The sequence below is a fragment of the Euwallacea fornicatus genome, chromosome 24 (genome assembly GCF_040115645.1).
Source record: "Euwallacea fornicatus isolate EFF26 chromosome 24, ASM4011564v1, whole genome shotgun sequence".
Classification (NCBI taxonomy): Eukaryota; Metazoa; Arthropoda; class Insecta; order Coleoptera; family Curculionidae; genus Euwallacea; species Euwallacea fornicatus.
In genome coordinates this window covers 2,630,125-2,648,388 of record NC_089564.1, presented here as the reverse complement: position 1 = coordinate 2,648,388, position 18,264 = coordinate 2,630,125, and the positions used below count along the sequence as shown (strand labels likewise).

General features: G+C 35.9%; 2 protein-coding genes and 1 non-coding gene across 6 annotated transcripts in view; all 3 read left to right on the top strand.

Annotated features, from left to right (window-relative positions):
• Nucleotides 1–1,218: 1,218 nt before the first annotated feature.
• On the top strand, nt 1,219–9,238 carry LOC136346763 (probable G-protein coupled receptor frpr-1). 3 transcript variants are annotated; one of them, XM_066296178.1, is made up of 8 exons: nt 1,219–1,357; nt 1,979–2,019; nt 2,144–2,266; nt 4,825–4,992; nt 5,041–5,224; nt 8,124–8,283; nt 8,337–8,627; nt 8,683–9,238. In XM_066296178.1, the coding sequence occupies exons 4-8, from the start codon at nt 4,854–4,856 to the stop codon at nt 9,019–9,021; spliced, it is 1,113 nt and encodes a 370-aa protein (XP_066152275.1). In that variant the 5' UTR covers nt 1,219–1,357; nt 1,979–2,019; nt 2,144–2,266; nt 4,825–4,853; the 3' UTR covers nt 9,022–9,238. The 3 variants fall into 3 exon arrangements, with proteins under 3 accessions (XP_066152275.1, XP_066152276.1, XP_066152274.1); XM_066296179.1 differs by lacking the exon at nt 1,219–1,357 and adding an exon at nt 1,394–1,458; XM_066296177.1 differs by lacking the exon at nt 1,219–1,357 and having other exon boundaries at nt 1,468–2,019.
• Nucleotides 7,544–7,617, top strand: TRNAN-GUU (transfer RNA asparagine (anticodon GUU)). The gene has a single exon. It is a non-coding gene; the product is annotated as a tRNA-Asn (tRNA).
• An 8,516-nt stretch (nt 9,239–17,754) lies between the features above and the next one.
• Nucleotides 17,755–18,264, top strand: part of s-cup (stanley-cup) — a 66,377-nt gene continuing 65,867 nt past the window's right edge. For both annotated transcript variants that reach the window (XM_066296214.1, XM_066296211.1), the window contains exon 1: nt 17,755–17,923. The gene's annotated coding sequence lies outside the window, so the exon portion shown is untranslated. The remainder of the gene's footprint in view (nt 17,924–18,264) is intronic.

The window sequence follows — 18,264 nt, the reverse complement described above, 5'->3', positions numbered from 1 at the left end:
GATTAAAGGTATACCAACTGGGAATGAAGTAGACATTTTGCAGGTAGTGAGAAAAATGTGAAAGTCATCAGTCAAATATCGTTTAGATATACGTTGGTCCGCAAGGGAACCATATCTCTCCTCATTAGATCATTATTTATAGGAAAATGTGAAATACATAATATATAAGTCTACGGCCACGCATAGTGTTGAGCTGTGAGGGGAGATCATCATAACTTCAAGGATTAAAAGAAGGGATGTTTGAAGACCATTGCAGAGCTTACAAAGACGTATAGCGCTGTGAGCGACGATGGAAGGCGAACCCGTTGAGCACGTCTTATCATTTTCTCTAATTAATTGCTTCTTAATTTGTCCTTATTAAGGCGCTTTCTGGAAAAAGAGGACTTTTGATATATTAACAACAATTTAGTAACAATAACAGGCGAAAGATGTAGGAGAAACAATTGGAAACTTTGCATTAGGGAAGATAAGCAGAAACGAAAGAAGGATACTGTGCGGCTTTAACTTCTCTCGTCCTGTTAAGTTAGATTATCATTTTTTTAACTCAAAAGCCGTATTAAATGGGAAAAAAATATTATTTTTTGGCGTTTCTTTATTTTTGCAAATGTTGCTTACATCACTGGTAGCGCAAAATGGTAGATTTTTTAGTCGACACTTGGGTCAAGTGACTTCTCAAATTAAAGTTATCTGAAAACTACATTTAATGGGGTATTGCGAATTAAAATGTATCTATTAGTTTTTGAGAAAAATAGTTTTTAATTTGGAAAAAATGCAATACGAATTCAGTTAAATAATGCCTAAATAATGAGTCAAATAATTTCTTGATAGGAAATTGGTCTATTTTCAATTTTGTGCTGACAAATAGTTTAGTTAAAATAAATAAATAAATAAATAAAAATAACCAAATATGTTTGTGAAGTGAAAATCGAAAACAAATAATTTTTTTAAAATCAATAAATGAGTTTTTTCATTTTTTAAGTACTATTCAACTGACTTTTCATTGCATTTTTTTATCAGATTTGCAGTCATTTTTCTCAAAAATTAATCGACAAATTTTAAATCGCAAATCACCATTGAACGTAGTGTTGAACGACCTTTAATTTGACGTGTCATTCGACCCATGTACCAATTCAATGAAATCGGCCATTCTGTGCCACCGGTGACGTAGGCAACATTTAAAAAATCAAAAAAACGTCAAAATATAGTATTTTTTGTCGTATTTATTGCTGCTTTTGAATTTGCAAATGAAAATTTGTTAAAATGTTCTGAAGGGTCTGGGGAAAACTGAGGGTTACACAGTAGATCTCTCTCAAATTTCCAATTAAGTTGAAACAAATCTCCTTAATGGAAAGGATTGGTGAGTTGAACCGACAGGACGATAGAAATAAAGGGGAATGAAAGAGAAACCCAGTTGATGCGATGAAGAAGAAATTAAGTTGATGACTTTGCTGAGCTGAGGTGTTGCTTTTCACATAGTCTCAATATCACTGATTCGCATTTGACAGTTTTAGTTTTTAATTTATTTGAATTTGGTTTGAATAATATTTGCTTCTACCGATATAACAAAACGCACCCACGCGCCATAAAATACCACATTATCTCCCTTATTATCAGAAGTATAAACATGTTGGGTGATATTCCGACTTATTGGAACGATGTGATCCCCTTATGTTATTAAACCACAAACACGTACTAATACTTGTCATTGGCATATCTCTACACAAATAGTAATATACACCGATGTGTCATTAGCATAAATGAACTAAAAGCCAATCAATTTGGGGCAAGATTTAATTAATCAAACAAATAACTTTGACAAACACTGTGCATTGATTTTTTGATACCTTTTATTGTCGCTAGAAACATCCACTTTTCGACCCGCATTGATGCTATGACACCAAAGTTTCATTAATACCGCGTTTAGCGTATATTTATGTAACATGAGCTTCTATTTCATAACTTCATCGATATCTTTTAGGGGAGAAGTTGATATTTGGAGCCAAGAACCTACAACTGCTGGTGAGTTATCAACTTAAGTTTCTATCAAGTTACTCGGAATCAGAGACGGAGTGAAAGTTCCGTTGGGAATTTCTTTGATTGTTTGGCTGAATTTAGCAAAAGATTAAATAATATGGACTTTTAGGGATTATTCTGTATTCAGTGGTAACGCCTGTGCTCTGCTGTTGTGGAATTGTAGGGAACACTATATCCTTATTGGTGTTGAAGCGCAAAGAGCTTAAAGGCTCTGTATATACTTATCTGGCGGGTAAGAAAGTTTAAAAATTGTCTCTTAGTCTTAATAAGTCAGGTTGAGGTCCGAATTTTTGAAGATCCGCCACATTTAGCAGGGACCTAGAGTTTTGGTTTATCTGGAAATAGAGGCTTGCGATTGATGTATTACTCCGGTCCATACAGGGTGGCTGTTTGAAAACGAAACACGTGCACTTCCGAAGAACTAACAGAATTTGCGGAAAAACGCTCGGACACGTAAAAAGTGTTTTTGAGGGGTAAACGTTTTAGGCTAATTCTGCCCCCCTTCCTCTAGCAACCTCTCAAGCAGAAGGTTCAGCCCCAAAACCTCGAATGAAAGAGAAGGTCGAATGACACCTAATTTTGAAAATATTTTAATGTACTTTATAGCCCCCGAGTTTCGCGCCTCTGCTGCAAAGACAACTAGGATGCCGGGTTGCCATATATGTACAAATTTACTTATTTCACATGCCTTACTTCACCGCAGTAACAAAAATATTCGGCTCAAAGTTAAATAACCCAGCAGAAAACAGTAATTTATACGTGTGCGCAATAAGAATATACTTAACAATTTACAACAATTTTGCTTAACTTTAATGAATTGTAACGCAAAATTAGAGATAACATTCTGTAAATAAAAATAAAGCTAGAAGGCAATTGAGTAAATATTGCAAATGCCCACTTCCTATCTCCATACAATAGAAAAAAATTGTTCAAACCGCCGTTGAGTATTTTGAAGCATATGTGGAGCGATTTGATTGCATTCATTAATGATCCACAGTCGTGAGTCGTCCAATGACGTTGGTTCAGTGACATATATTCCACTTTTTAAGTGGTTTCATAAAAAAAATTCAATAGACTTAAGTCTGGAGACCGCGGAGGCCACTTCATAGGCCCAGTCCTTCCAATCTGTTACCCAGGCAGTGTTTGATGTAAATACCGTCGAACGGTCAGTGTAAAAAGAGGTGCCGCACCGTGTGAATGGAATGTCAAATGGTTTTCCATGTTTTGGTCATTGTTTGAAATTTTCTCTATTACTGCCGGAGAAATGGCATTTTCCAATATCACAAAATATATTTCCTTTGTCATATTGCCAGATAAAAAATGTGGATCTATCAGACGATCATTAAATAGTCCTGTCCAAACCTTCAATTTTTGCAGATATTGCGTATGGACTTCGTGAATAATTGCACAATTCTCATCAACCCAGTAACAGCAGTTGTACCGGTTCACAGTATAATTCAAGAATTCGTCTGAGAAACGTGCTCGTACATTAATGAGAACCTCTTGATCATTTCAAATCCCATCTGACGTGTTTTTGCAAAATTGCAAATACCTGTCAAAACCATCCCCATTAAGTTCTTACACTAGATGTATTTTGTATGGATGAAATTTGTGTTTTTTTTTAATCACTTGAATGCTCGTGCGTTTCACGTCAGATACCATCTCTAATTTTCTTGTAGTTAATATAGAGTCTTGAAAAATATCACCCAAAATCGCCACCTCAGCAGTTTCATTCACAATCATGTTTTCGGCTTGATGTTTTTGAGTTCCTACTGGTCCAATTTTTTTAAAATTTTTGTACAAACTCCAAAACGTATCTTCGATTGACGTGACGATGGTGGTGTTGATGTAAATCACTTATGATTCGGGCTGTTGTATTGGCTTTCTCATTGTTTTCAAAGAAAGGTGAATTTATGTGCACTCTTTCTGCCATTGAGTATACCATATTTATTTCTTTTTTTTGCAATTTTATAAAGTATCACTCAAAATGTAGAACACAACGAAAATCGTAACTCTCTTCTTTCACCGCTATTTTTAATACTAAAATTTACCCATGTTGTACTTTCGGATCAATAACAAAGCAATCATTCCTCATATTTTGCTAGTACTTAGAAAAAATCCTTTTTTTTTAACGTAATAGCAACAAGATAAAAAAATTATCATTCAATTTATCGTAATAAAGTCAAACAAGTGAAATAACTGAATCTGCGCATCTTTGGGAAGCTGCCATCTGGGTTGTGTTGATAGCAGAAACTTGAAACTCATGGGTGGTAAAGTCCATCCCTTCAAAATAAGATGTCGCTCAACCCCGTCTCCTATTTAAGATTTTGGGGATGAACGTCTTGCTGCTTAAGGGGTTGCAAATGAGGAAGTCGAAATTAGCCTAAAATGTTTCGTCATCAAAAATCAGCTTTACGTGTCCAAGCGCTTTTTCATGAATTCTCTTAGCTGTTCAGAACTACGCGTATTTTTTTCTTCAAACGGCCTCCCTGTATAAATTATCAGTACTTCAATAATTCGATTCTAAGACTCAATTGTATAAAAGTCTTTGCAGCTGAACCAGAACTGGTACCTGAATCATCCCTTAGAAATAACATTGCTATCACCAAGCTCTACCAATAAAATTATTTCGACGACGATAACATATTTAAGAAGTGGTTTAAGTACCAGTTCTGGTTGAGCTGCGTCGACTTTCATACAACTAGCTTTAAAGGGATGTTTCGTTTAATCTTCATCTATCACAGAACTAAATATTCAGATTATTACACATCGGCTATCTCATTAATTCAGTTTTGGCCTGTGTGGATTTGGGTACATCCATGGTACTCCTTCTTGGAGGTATCAGTCGGGGAATAATGTGGGACTATGGATGGGTCACTTACGACTCCTTGATCGGACTACCTATCAGCGGTGTTCTAGCAACCCTTGGAGTTTTTGCTATTGTTGGTCTTACCTCTGGTAAGTAATTATATTTGCGAAATAATTTCCTAGTTTATGATTCTCTAGACAGAGTAATATACTTGTGGAACCCAATTCAGTGTACAAAACCGAAGTTTTGTAATTCTTGGGTCGCCAGAAGAGTCATGATTACCAGTTTTGTAATTGCTGTACTCTCAAATCTACCTTATTGTTTCATTTACAATTGGCAAGATAACGGAAATTTGACCACGACGTCTTTTTTTGATTCCAGGTAAGCGTCTCCCTGATTTATTACTTTTTTTCATTTGATAAAAATACTCATTGTATTAAGATATAATCCCTCTCCAAAAGTTCTCCTAAATTAATGTGTAAGCTAAATTTAAAATTTATCGTTAAGGCGATTCCAGACCTGTCGCGCCTCGCTGCGCATTGCTGTTAAAACCTGCTCTGCACAACGCGGCGCGCTAAGGCGGCTCCAGACCAATCGCGCCGCGCTGCGCTCCGCTGTTAAAATCCGCTCTAAGCAAAGAGACGCGTTAGATTGGAATGGCAATCTGCGCTGGAGCGCGCCAAATTACACGATTCTGCGATAAGAGCGAACGCGACCCGGTAAGTCTCGGTACTTCAGGGTACTTCAAAAAATGTTTATTTGTGCGCGATTGTTTTTGAGGAAGTTGTAAACAGGTACGCTATTTGTACGGCTGTGAGTTTATTGATCATAGATTTCAATTAAAATAGCGTGCGCGTGCGCCAACTGGAATAAGGGAAATAATACATTTTTTCTTTAAAACATGTTGTGCTAGTAATCTCCACTCTGCGCCGAGCTGCGTCATTCAGTGCGGTGCAGTTTGACTCAAAGCGACGCGTTCGGTCTGGAGTCGCCTCAAGGGCAGTGATATACCTGGTAAATGCGCAAAAAGCAACAAAGTCCCTGTTTATTAAAATTCGTAACATTCTTTTATTCGAACATGTGAACAATCACATGAATATCCATTTCCAAAAACTTCGAGGAGAAGTGTCGCTAATAGTTTAAAAACTGAAAATCTAGTTATCAATACAAATTTAATTCAGCTGGGTATAGCCAGATATCTCAGGATCGTATGGACGATGGACTGAGGTACGGATTGAACGGTTTAAATTTTTGCTTCTTTTTGACTTGTGCCTCTTTAAGCTAGCGGGGATTTAATAATAAGATGGGAGTAGTAGCACATACATTCTCTATTTTTTTGAAATGAGAAAAATATCTGACATTTTCACGAAGCGCTGACCCACTGAATTTATCGGTCATTTTTGAACTCCAGAGATTGACATAATTTCAAAACTATTACTTTTAGAGTTTTCCTGAGGAGGATTGCGTTATGCCGCCATGTTTTGCCCTCTTAATAAGTTTAAATACAGTGATGAATTTACGAGTAGTTTTTTATTTTTATACATTGGTATGTGAATTACATAATGTTATTCTAGTAGTTTGTAGATGAAAAATTTTTTAACGTAAATTTATGTTAAAATATTATAGGGCCGATCTATTTAAAATTATACACTTCGCTTGTAGGTGCTACAATGGTCTTGCACAATCGAAGAAAGTGTGCTGTATTGTCCGAAATTGTTCAGTCCATATTCGATTTTTAAAGCCAGTTGGTTGGTGAATAATTTGAAATATTCTAAAAATAGATACAACTTACAATCACATGAAAACAAGTCTTGATACATCGACTCAAAATATCATCAAAATACTTGATAATTAGAGTTGGTTTGCCTCAACCAGACCTTGGTAAATTTTGACTTTCATAAAAAGTACACATATTGCTAACACAATTACTGGAATATATATATGTAGGTCCGATTTAATAGAACTGAGATTCAGCTTTATTCAATTATTCGGCTTCAAAAATTTAACGGTCATATTAAGCAAGTTTAAAGATCATACAAGCCTTGAAACTTAAATCGTTATAACAAAATTTTTGTAAAGTCACATAGTTTTTAAGTCCACAGAAGTCTAACACACTTTCTTTTGGAATGTTTACTATAGCGAGTCAATAAGCTTAACGTGTTAACATGTCAATAAAAGAAACTCTACAGCTTATATATATTTATTTGGTATTTTAAAACGGCTATAAAATTCTATAGCCATCTAATATATGTATATAAAATTGTTCCTTGAACGTACATTTGCGGTGACTTGGGGCATCAACATATTTTGTGTTTATTACTAATGAACCGTGACATAATAAACCTTCTATCACGCTTGATAGCATTTGCTACACGATAGATGTTTAATAGGCCTTATATGTTTACATGTAGGTGCAAAATGACTACATTCTTCCGGAACCGTAAATAAATTCATATTTTATCCGTATCTTATTATGAAATTTTCACACCCAATATTCGCCAAAATATCAGTATAGCTGTAGTCAAGAAGTTTTATTTCAAACTACGTTCATAAAATTAAAAATTAATTCATTTTGTGAACGGTGTTTAAGTTGAAATATTTTTTAAATAAAATTTCAAAGTTTCGTCAACAATTTAATTCAAAATTTTGAAACTGATACCTTTCAGTTTATATACAGTTCAGTTAAGTTACAGACACGTTGCCTCCGTGGCGCAATTGGCTAGCGCGTTCGGCTGTTAACCGAAAGGTTGGTGGTTCGAGCCCACCCGGGGGCGGAACTTTTTTTTCTACCCTGCATTTTTTTTTTTTTAATAAAAGGTTATACGACCGCTAATAACTGTGAGTACCGGGTTAATAATAAACCCAAATTCGCTGTTTACGTATCGTCTTTTTCGTCGGAAATTTGGAAGTTCCAGAAAAAATCCAAAACCGCATTGTAGACCAAGGGGGTTGGCAGTGAATCTTCTAAAAAATATGCCTATTTTTGTGGGTGGTTTTAACCTTAACGACAGGCGTTTGTTAATAATCCCTTATCATATTTTGTAGTCATCCCTAACTGTCAATAACAATGTGATGTAGCAAGAGGTTATTAAAATTCCTTATTAAAACTATAATATTTAATATTCGTTTATCTGCATTTAATACAAATAGTACTTTTGACACTAAAGTTCTTAGAATTCGACGTTTTATGTAGTCTTCCTTATTTAAATTTTCCAAACTATTTGAATATTTGACTCAAAAATATTTTAAAATTTAAAAAATTTGCCTTTCGCAATTTCAGGTTGTATAGAGCATTTAACTGGTTGACCCTATTTGCATTTGCAATAATTCCAGCTATAATTTTACTGATGGGCAACGGTTTTCTCATACTATCCTTACGAAAAGCTAGAAAAATTAACAAAAAAACCATAGTGCGTCGTACAAATAGGTGCAAGAGACGAGTAAGTCTTCAAAAATAAAAAAAATTTTACCTTCCGTAACGTCTACTTTGTAGGATTCGACAAGTCTAACCATTACTCTGGTAATGATCATCGTCGATTTTCTAATCACCAATATTCCTGAAAGCTTACTGTCCAGAACTGCAGCTATTAACCTGCTGTTCCAGGGCGACCGTAACAAAGCCAATTCGGAAACTCTAGAGAAATGGCGACAAATTTGCACGATTTTAGCTGCAATTGATGTTAACACAAATTTCGTGTTTTACTACACGTTTTGCCCGGCATTTTGTAAGGCTTTAAAAGGGATTTGTCGGTATAAAAAGAGAAAGCAATCAAACAATTTACAAGCAAGTGATCCATGTTTTTTTTTTAATTCGGTGGCTTTAACATTAATAATTTTAGGTTAATGTGTTTGTGCTAAATGGGGCGAAACCGAACGAAATATCAAACATAGAAGAGCAGCACCAACTTAACAAGCAAATGCAGAAAGTGCTGGAAATTTCCAGGAAAAGCTTTGAATCGGCGTTTACATTGAATTTGGGAGAGATCGATACCGAAAAGACTATAAGTGAACGTTCGTTGAACTATGATTACGAATTTTTAGCTGAGAAACCGCCGAACTACGATACTGCTATTGAAAATGCGTACACTCCACCTTTCAGCACTATAATCGAGGAATCAGTTACGAGCAGTGCCAATTCGGATAGTGCTACCTACAACAAGAATATGCGAAGAAACTGATCGATTTCTTTAATATCTATTATTTGTCAATAAAAATATTATTGCCATTTCTAGCCTATTAAAATAAAACTGGTCCGCGAGGGATTGAGGACTCACTTTTCTATTGCTACAAATGAGCGCTGTTCCCACGTATCTTCTATAACTTTAGTTCGAGACGCCTAATTTCGCAATAATCACAATTTTGCGATATAGCTGGAAACAGTGTGTAGTATTCAGATTAGTAATGTATTTTCTTTCGACTTGAAACGTTTTTCTTATTTTCGTAAGCGTTAATGTCTTAAATTTTCTTTCCAGATTTATATCAGCTTTGATTATTCCTCTCTTTAGTTTTATTTCTTGGAGTACTAGTTTTTCCTTTTATGTGGATTATTCTTCGTTGTTAATAGCATGTGAAAATATACACTCCTTATCGGATATTGGTTCGAGTTTTGTATATAGTTAATACATATAAGTCATGTTCTCACGTAGCATCATGATTGGTTCTATGTCTTCTCTTTGATTCATGGTGTTTTTTGTAAGAATGAGTGTATTAGTGTCTTTCATATCGTAATATTTCTTTCGATTGCTCCTGTCTTAGTGATTTGTTTTTCGGTTAGTCACTAAAAGATTTTCAGATACTTTTTTGATTTAACAATTTATTTTTTTATTTTATATTTATATTTTTATATTTTTAATTTTTTTCCTATTAACGACTGTTTTGAATGAAATTACTTTTCATGTCGCTGACAGCCTCAGATTCTGGACGTAACTGACGTAGGTAGGTCGCGTTTCCACATACTCTCTAAGAGTAAATCTTCTAAAATTTTCGGGCTTCATATCTCTTTAATGTAACAATAATAACTGGCAACACAATGAGATGAAAGAGTAAGCTAACATTTGTGTTTCGCGCTAATAATACTCCTATCGCAACACAAGTTTTGACTCTCTCGAAGGGGACCCGCAACTCCCCCCGCATTGGTACTGACAAGCCGTGTTCTCACGTGCACTCCAACTTTTTCCTTCCAAAGAACGTGTTTTCTCCATTGAAAGATTAATTGGTGCTTTGCGTTTTCCCGTTTTGAAATCGTTTTCATTTTTTTCGGTTAGTCATTGACCGATGTTCGGTCGTTTTTCTGATACCATAAGTATTTTTTCCAATGTCGCGTAAGATTTTCAAAACATTCAATTGTGGATAGTTCGTGTTTCAGGAACAGTGAACCCAAAATCACGAACTTTTCCATGGTAATTTGAACGAGTTCTTTGGAAAGTTGCCGTGGTTTCATTTTCGTACATATGTAGGTTACGTTATCCCAAGGATAGTCGAAGCCGATGCAACATCAGCAGCCCAAATCAGGGAATATTTATTGAATAAGAACCGATAGCGGCGCGATATGATTTTCTTTGAGGACTGATATACAGTTATATGATCACCCCATAAAGGCTTATTGCCTTGATGGTATAAACATATACATAATTCTATGACCGAGTGTTACGTTTAGAAGACCATAAATTGTCTTAGGCTAATGTTAGGGATGCCGAGGGAGATTCGGATCTTACATGGGTTTGTTGGTTGCAGTCATAACATAGACCAACAGATTTATTAGTCTGGCTAACGATGGTATTTTCGGGGAGGGGCTCAAAACGAGCATGTTTTTTCTAGTTAGTTCTTAAGCTGATGTGGTGACCGAATCAACTCAATATATTCAGATCGTAATCCATTGAACAATAAATTATTTATAAAATAAATAATTATTTTTCTTTATGTTCACGATCCACCGATAAAATTGGCGCAGTCGGTAGGATTCTTTCGGGTGTATCAGAAAAGTGAAAAATTCGGAAAATCGAGTGTTCGAGTGTTGACGACCCAACTAAGAGGCGTTACATCTTCGTGATCTCCACTTTTTCGAAGACCACCCCAACTGGCACCTTCTGTTCCAACAGTTCAGAAAGGATCTCCCCAACCACGGACCAGACCTTGAGACTCCTGGCACACGACAGTGCACCAGAAGGACATATTGGCCTACGCTGGTGTCCACTACAAACGGAAGCCTACCTGAGAAGTGAATCTCCTTGGCGAAACTCCGTTTGATACAGGAAGGAAGCTGGAAACACAGTGAGTCGTCTCCTTTAGCTAGACAACCTGTTATTAGTTCATGAAAAAATTCAAGAAGCAAACATTAAGTGAGATAACTTATCCACGAATCGGGAAACATTTAGACGCTAGTAATAGTTCAAATTCAGAAACCTATATTAAGCAACTCTACAACGAAATAAGTGTACTAGACGTAAATAAGATGGCCGACGCTTTGAGATCGACTGTCACTCTCTTGAAAACTTTTGACGGGACACCATCCCGCTTAGAATTCTTCATAACCCAAATTGATACTTTTCACACACGATACTTTAATAACGACCCATCTCAACAGGAATATGTATTGCTTGCTATAAAGTCAAAAATAATAAATGAAGCTGAAGATTTTATTTTAACTCGACCAGATTTAAAAACCTGGGCTGAGATCAGGATTGCTTTACAGCAAAAATTCAGCGATCCCATCACAAGGGCCAACTTACAGCAGCAACTTATATTCCTAACAAGAAAAAACGAGTCAATTCAAGACTATGTCCAGACGCTCAAAGCCTTAGTCACGAAAATTAGTACTAAAATATGTACCGAAGTCAACAATGCCGAAGCTCGAACAATATTGATTTCTCAGACGGAACTAACGGCAACTCAAAACCTCCTGTCAAACATCTCGAATGAATTAAGGACCTTACTCATAGTCCAAAACCCACAAAATCTTAACACCGCCCTCGACATCATTACAAATTACGAAATACTAACCAGTCAAACAACCTTTAAAAATAACTATTTGCAAAGGGCAAAACCACCCTCACATAATCCACAACTCTTTCGAAATCACAACCCAAACAGAAATCAAAATACTACACCCATCACCAATCAAATAACTCATCAAAATTCATCTTTCAGTCCCAATCAAAGAAGATTTGACCAAATACCTCAAATAAGATTTAATCAAGCACCCCAACAAAACTACCCGCGACCCATGTCCGGAGTTAGCACCATAAAAGGAAGGTTAACTCACGTCAGACCCCAACAAAATTACTATCAACCCCGTGCGCATTTAACAGAACGACCTAAATATACGGTACAAGAACTTACTCATTTAGAGAATAATGAAACCATTGATACCTATCCTGACGAATTAGACATTCAAGCCGATGATGATGCTGGATTTGAGGAAAATGTCGAAAGCCTAGCAGATCAAATTGAAAATTTTCACTTACAAGCCTTGGAAAAGAACCCTGTCTAAGCCTTAACAGCCATCAGATAAATCAGCTACCCTATATTCAGATCCCAAATTCTAACATAAAATTGCTTGTAGACACAGGTTCTTATGTTTCTATTCTGAGACCTTCCATAGCCGAAACATTCTATCCTGAAACCATTATCCCCTATCGTAGCATCCTCCAAACGTGCGCAGGTTCGAAAAAGACAACAGCTAGAGCAAAGATTCCCCTACTTTCAGGATACGGCATTTCGAAATCAATAGAATTTATCCTCTATCCATTCCATGAGTACTTTGATGGAGTACTAGGAATCAGAGACCTTTGCAGCTTAAAACTAAACATCGACTTGAAAAATGAAACTTTAAAGAACGAATACATATCAATCCCTTTTTCCTACAGAAAGGATTTTGACAATTTTATGATTGAACTTTCTCCTAAAACTATACAACGAACAATTTTCAAAACTAAATTACCTAACGAAACTACGTACATAATTAATCATTTCAGAAATGAACAAATCGAAATTCAACCAACGCTAGTAACCATCCACGATCAAACCTATACTATGGAAATCCTTAATCATACTGACCAAACCGTCACACTAAATTACAACATAAACGACAATCTATTTCTCGAACCTATAAATGTGGACAATTTTGAGTTTTTTCATTTTAAAGGTGATATCGAGCAAAGTCAAGAAACGCAGCATGAGGAAATTGAGTATAAATCTTTAGTTCGAGTCGAACAGTTGAATTCGGAAGAACGAACTGAACTAATGAAATTATTAAAGAAATATAATCGAGTCTTATACAAGCCAAATACTCCTTTGACTTTCACAAATCAAGTGAAACATGTCATCAGAACAACGGATGAGATACCAGTCCATGCAAAAAATTACAGGTATCCATACATTCACAAAGAGGAAATACATAGTCAAATCAACCAAATGTTACTAGACAAGATCATAAGACCTTCGAACTCTCCATGGAGCTCCCCAGTTTGGATAGTTCCAAAAAAAATAGATGCATCCGGCAAACGAAAATGGAGACTAGTCATTGACTACCGCAAACTTAACGAAAAGACAACCGACGACAGATATCCCCTGCCAAATATTACAGATATTTTAGACAAACTGGGTAAATGTCAATACTTTACGACGCTTGATTTAGCCAGTGGTTTCCATCAAATTGAGATGGATTCTGATAGCATAGAGAAGACCGCGTTCAACGCAGAGAACGGACATTACGAATTTACTCGAATGCCCTTTGGCTTAAAGAACGCGCCTTCCACCTTTCAACGTGCAATGGATAATGTTTTACGTGGACTACAAGGGAAAATCTGCCTTGTATACATGGACGACATTATCATCTATTCCACCAGTTTGCAAGAACATTTAAACTCCTTGAAACTAGTCTTTGATCGTCTTATCTCAAGTAACCTTAAAATTCAGCTGGATAAATCTGAATTCCTAAAGAAAACCATCGAATTTTTGGGCCACGTTGTAACTCCTGACGGAATCAAACCAAATCCGAAAAAGGTAATCGCCATACGAAACTTTCCTATTCCCAGGACCCCCAAGGACATTAAATCATTTCTTGGCCTAATTGGTTATTATAGGAAGTTCATAAAAAATTTTGCCAAAATTACCAAACCTTTAACACAATGTTTAAAGAAGAATATTAAAATAACGCACAATAAGCAATTCACAGATGCCTTCAATCTTTGCAAAGAAATTTTAATGAACGATCCTATTCTATGCCATCCCGACTTTACCAAACCTTTTATACTCACGACAGACGCATCAGACTACGCAATCGGTGCTATACTATCACAAGGACCCATAGGAAAAGACCTACCCATCGCCTACGCGAGTAGAACCCTTAATAACGCAGAATGTAATTACTCCACTATCGAAAAAGAGCTTTTAGCCATTGTTTGGGCTACAAAGTATTTCAGGCCTTATCTATTCGGCACTAAATTTACCATAATTACCGATCATAAACCTCTCCAGTGGTTATTCTCTATAAAAGAACCCAATTCTAAATTAGTGCGATGGAGATTGAAACTACAAGAATATGATTATACAATTCAGTACAAAAAAGGTTCGAAAAATTCAAATGCAGACGCCCTTTCACGCCCGTCTAAAGAAATAAATCTTCTAGAAACGGAACCATCACCTACACATGTATCGACTGATGTCGAAAAAAAAAGGACCGATGAGGATCAGTATCTGTGGCACGACAGGATTAAACATTTTTTCGAAACACAGGAAAACTTATTCGAAACCCCTACAAAAACTAAAAAAAAACAAAAGATTACCGTAGTCTCGGACATTCAAATAAAACCACCTAAGGAAAAACTCGGTAAGCTAAGCACAAGAACCGAGAGCACAGAAACAGCTGACGAAGATGTTTACATCCCCGAGAGGCCTGAAGTAAAAGAAAACATTGACCCAGAGACCGATACCATCCATACATCTTATGAAAATCCCATATTGGGAGCACCCTACGTGAATAAAAGTATTAATACTTATAAAAATCAGCTAATTTTTAAGTGGACAGAAAGTCAAAAACCTTACATCACGAGAACCGAACTATTCAAAACGAAAAGAAGACTGGTCATTTTTATAAATAAAAATCCGGCAACAGAGGAAATTCAAGAACTTTTTGTACAACACCTGTCCCCCGATACTTACTGTTTACATTTCCCTTCAAAAGAACTCGAACCGATAATATTGAAAATTTTTCGGGAAACATTCCAGAACAACTCTTATACCCTCGTGATCTCTAATACCTTGTTAGAAGATGTCACTAATCCTGACGATCAAGCTGAAATAATCGAAAGATATCACACAACTAAGACAACACATAGAGGAATTACTGAAAATATCAAAAACATAAAGCAAGTATATTACTGGCCCAGCCTAGAAAAGAACGTTATAGACTTCATCAACACGTGTGATATTTGTCAAAAAACGAAATACGACAGACACCCATATAAAGTCATATTGAAACCTACACCGACCGGTTCTCGACCCTTTGAGCATATTTACATAGACACATATTCGATATCCGGACAAAAATATTTAACCATAATAGATAACTTTTCAAAATTTGCATCTGCCTATCCCACTAACGAAACCTCTATAGAAACTTGTCAAAACTTAATTAAATTTTTCTCGCACCATGGAACGCCCTCAAAGATCACTACTGATAATGGAAGAACTTTTAAAAACAATTTAGTTCAGGATCTATGCAAAACATACAAAATCGAATTACATTTCACGACACCTTACAATCCAAATTCAAATTCTCCTATAGAACGGTTCCACTCAACCTTAAAAGAAGGGCTTGTTGCCTTAAGAAGTAGCCACCGCTCGAAAACCATTCAAGAACTATTGGACATTGCCCTTCTAAGTTACAACAACAGCATCCATTCTTCTCACGACTACACTCCCTTCCAAATTATAAAAGGAAACCTGAACTACCAACTAAATTTCGATAAAACTCTAAATCAGCTACAGACTGACTACATACATGACCTATCCCAAATCTTCCAAGAACTCAACAATTCCATTAATGTGAAATTAAGCGCGAAAAAGGCAAAAATACTAGGAAAGTTAAACAAAAACCGCGAAGATGATCCCGAAATTCCCGAGGAAACCAAGCAACTAATATCAACTCCAAAAAAACTGAATCCCAAATTACAACCTAAATACAAAATAGTCACTTTCAAAGCCCAAAGACACCCACAGAACGTTAAAAGACGATCTTGATTACAGAAACAATAACGTTCATCCCGATGCTCTCATCCTTACTAGCGTGAGCCTAATTCAAAATCAAAGAATTATCTAATCCCTCATTACCCAATTCTCCTGAACTAGTCTTCTTCCAATGCTCTCGATAAAAATCTGTTGACACTATTCTCAAACCATCCACCCATTGCCAAACTCCGAAATTGGAGACTTCGGTATATTTATAACTTTAATAATTTTCATAATTTTTATAATATTTATACTAATCATATATTTTATCTTAAGAAAAAAAACAAACTGTAAAGATGGACATAAAACTCGATTCCTTCGAAAAAGCCCCTTTTTCTCAGGCTTAAGGAGGGAAGAGTTATATGATCACCCCATAAAGGCTTATTGCCTTGATGGTATAAACATATACATAATTCTATGACCGAGTGTTACGTTTAGAAGACCATAAATTGTCTTAGGCTAATGTTAGGGATGCCGAGGGAGATTCGGATCTTACATGGGTTTGTTGGTTGCAGTCATAACATAGACCAACAGATTTATTAGTCTGGCTAACGATGGTATTTTCGGGGAGGGGCTCAAAACGAGCATGTTTTTTCTAGTTAGTTCTTAAGCTGATGTGGTGACCGAATCAACTCAATATATTCAGATCGTAATCCATTGAACAATAAATTATTTATAAAATAAATAATTATTTTTCTTTATGTTCACGATCCACCGATAAAATTATACCACTCCTTATCATTCCAAAATATTTTTACATTTTTCTTATATAACGTTTTGGAGGACAGGTACGCTAAAGCTTTCGACCTGTTAAGATCAAAAATGAAAGTATATTCTACAAGAATTCTGAGTCACTAACTTTCGTTGAGAAACGAATCAAGAAAACCTAATTTGCATGTATGAATCGTATTCTCACGTACTCATCGATCGTTATCTAGAGATATCCAGTTACATTTAAATTACAATTAAAACTATATCAAACCGCAAAACAGAATATCCTGAATACTTCGCTCAGAAATACTGAAGATGAGAGTGAAATTTTGACGATAGTTGAGGCACTATGCGTTATTTAGTTTATTCTATATTGTTACGTAAACTGCAGTGGATACTCAAATGAAATGTATGTGAGTAATTTATTGCGAAATATTTGAGGTTTGAACATCTTTAATATAGTAGAGTAACTTGGAAATTATGTAGTACATATCTATTACATTGAGTCAGTCCACTTAGCCGAAGTTATTTTCAACCTTCAGTTGGAAGGAATTTGACCCTCTCCATTGCCACAGTAACAAGATTACAAAATACGAACATCACTTCTACCATTATACTGATGTGCTTTAAACGCTACTGAGACTCTGCCCAATTTGATTGTTCCTGATTTTCCACAAACTCAAATTCTGTGACCGTATCTTAGGAGGACAACACAATAAAACCACAACCATTAACATAGCTCTATTAATAAACACAAAACTCACCAACAGACCTTCCACACGAATCCCAATTTATTTCTGTCCTTAGCACCATCCATTAGTCTTAAACACGTGTTTTGGAAAATGTCTCTCCGTGGGTCCATATGCGCAAACACGTGTCCCAGTGGGCAACAGGTGGTGGAATTGGGGCTTTATTATTTGGAAACTCAGCTGTGAAACTTTTCACGGAGTTTAGTTTTCCGCGAACTTCGCACGAGGCGATCGAACTCTGGAACAGGAGCGCCACGTGGTAGAAGGAAATTCGGAAAAGTTTTCTCGGAAAGTTTTTGTGATAGTTCTTATTTCTCGTAGTTTCAAGAAGTGATTGTCAGTGAAAATTTGAAAGATAAAGCCTGAATTGCTGAGAGTGTGATATCCCAAAGTAAGTTATGAGGAAAATTTTAATTTTATAGATACATGTTCTGGTGAGGCTGCCGTGTTTGAAGAAGTCGATCAGTTTTGAGTGAAGAGTTTTCCGAGCTTATCGATTAAAGAAAATGTTTTATTAATTATTCCCCCATATGACTGATGAAGGAGCTTTAATTGGCGTTGTAATTGGGCATCCAATTTTATTCTAAATCCCAGGTGAACTTGAATTTGCGCTCCATTTAAGTTAATTTAAGCGGGGCAAACAAGGAATAAATTAAGACCAATTTTAATATTCTTTTATTGACTTTGTGAGGTAATTAAGCGTGATTTTTGTCCATCACCGTAGAGCTACTT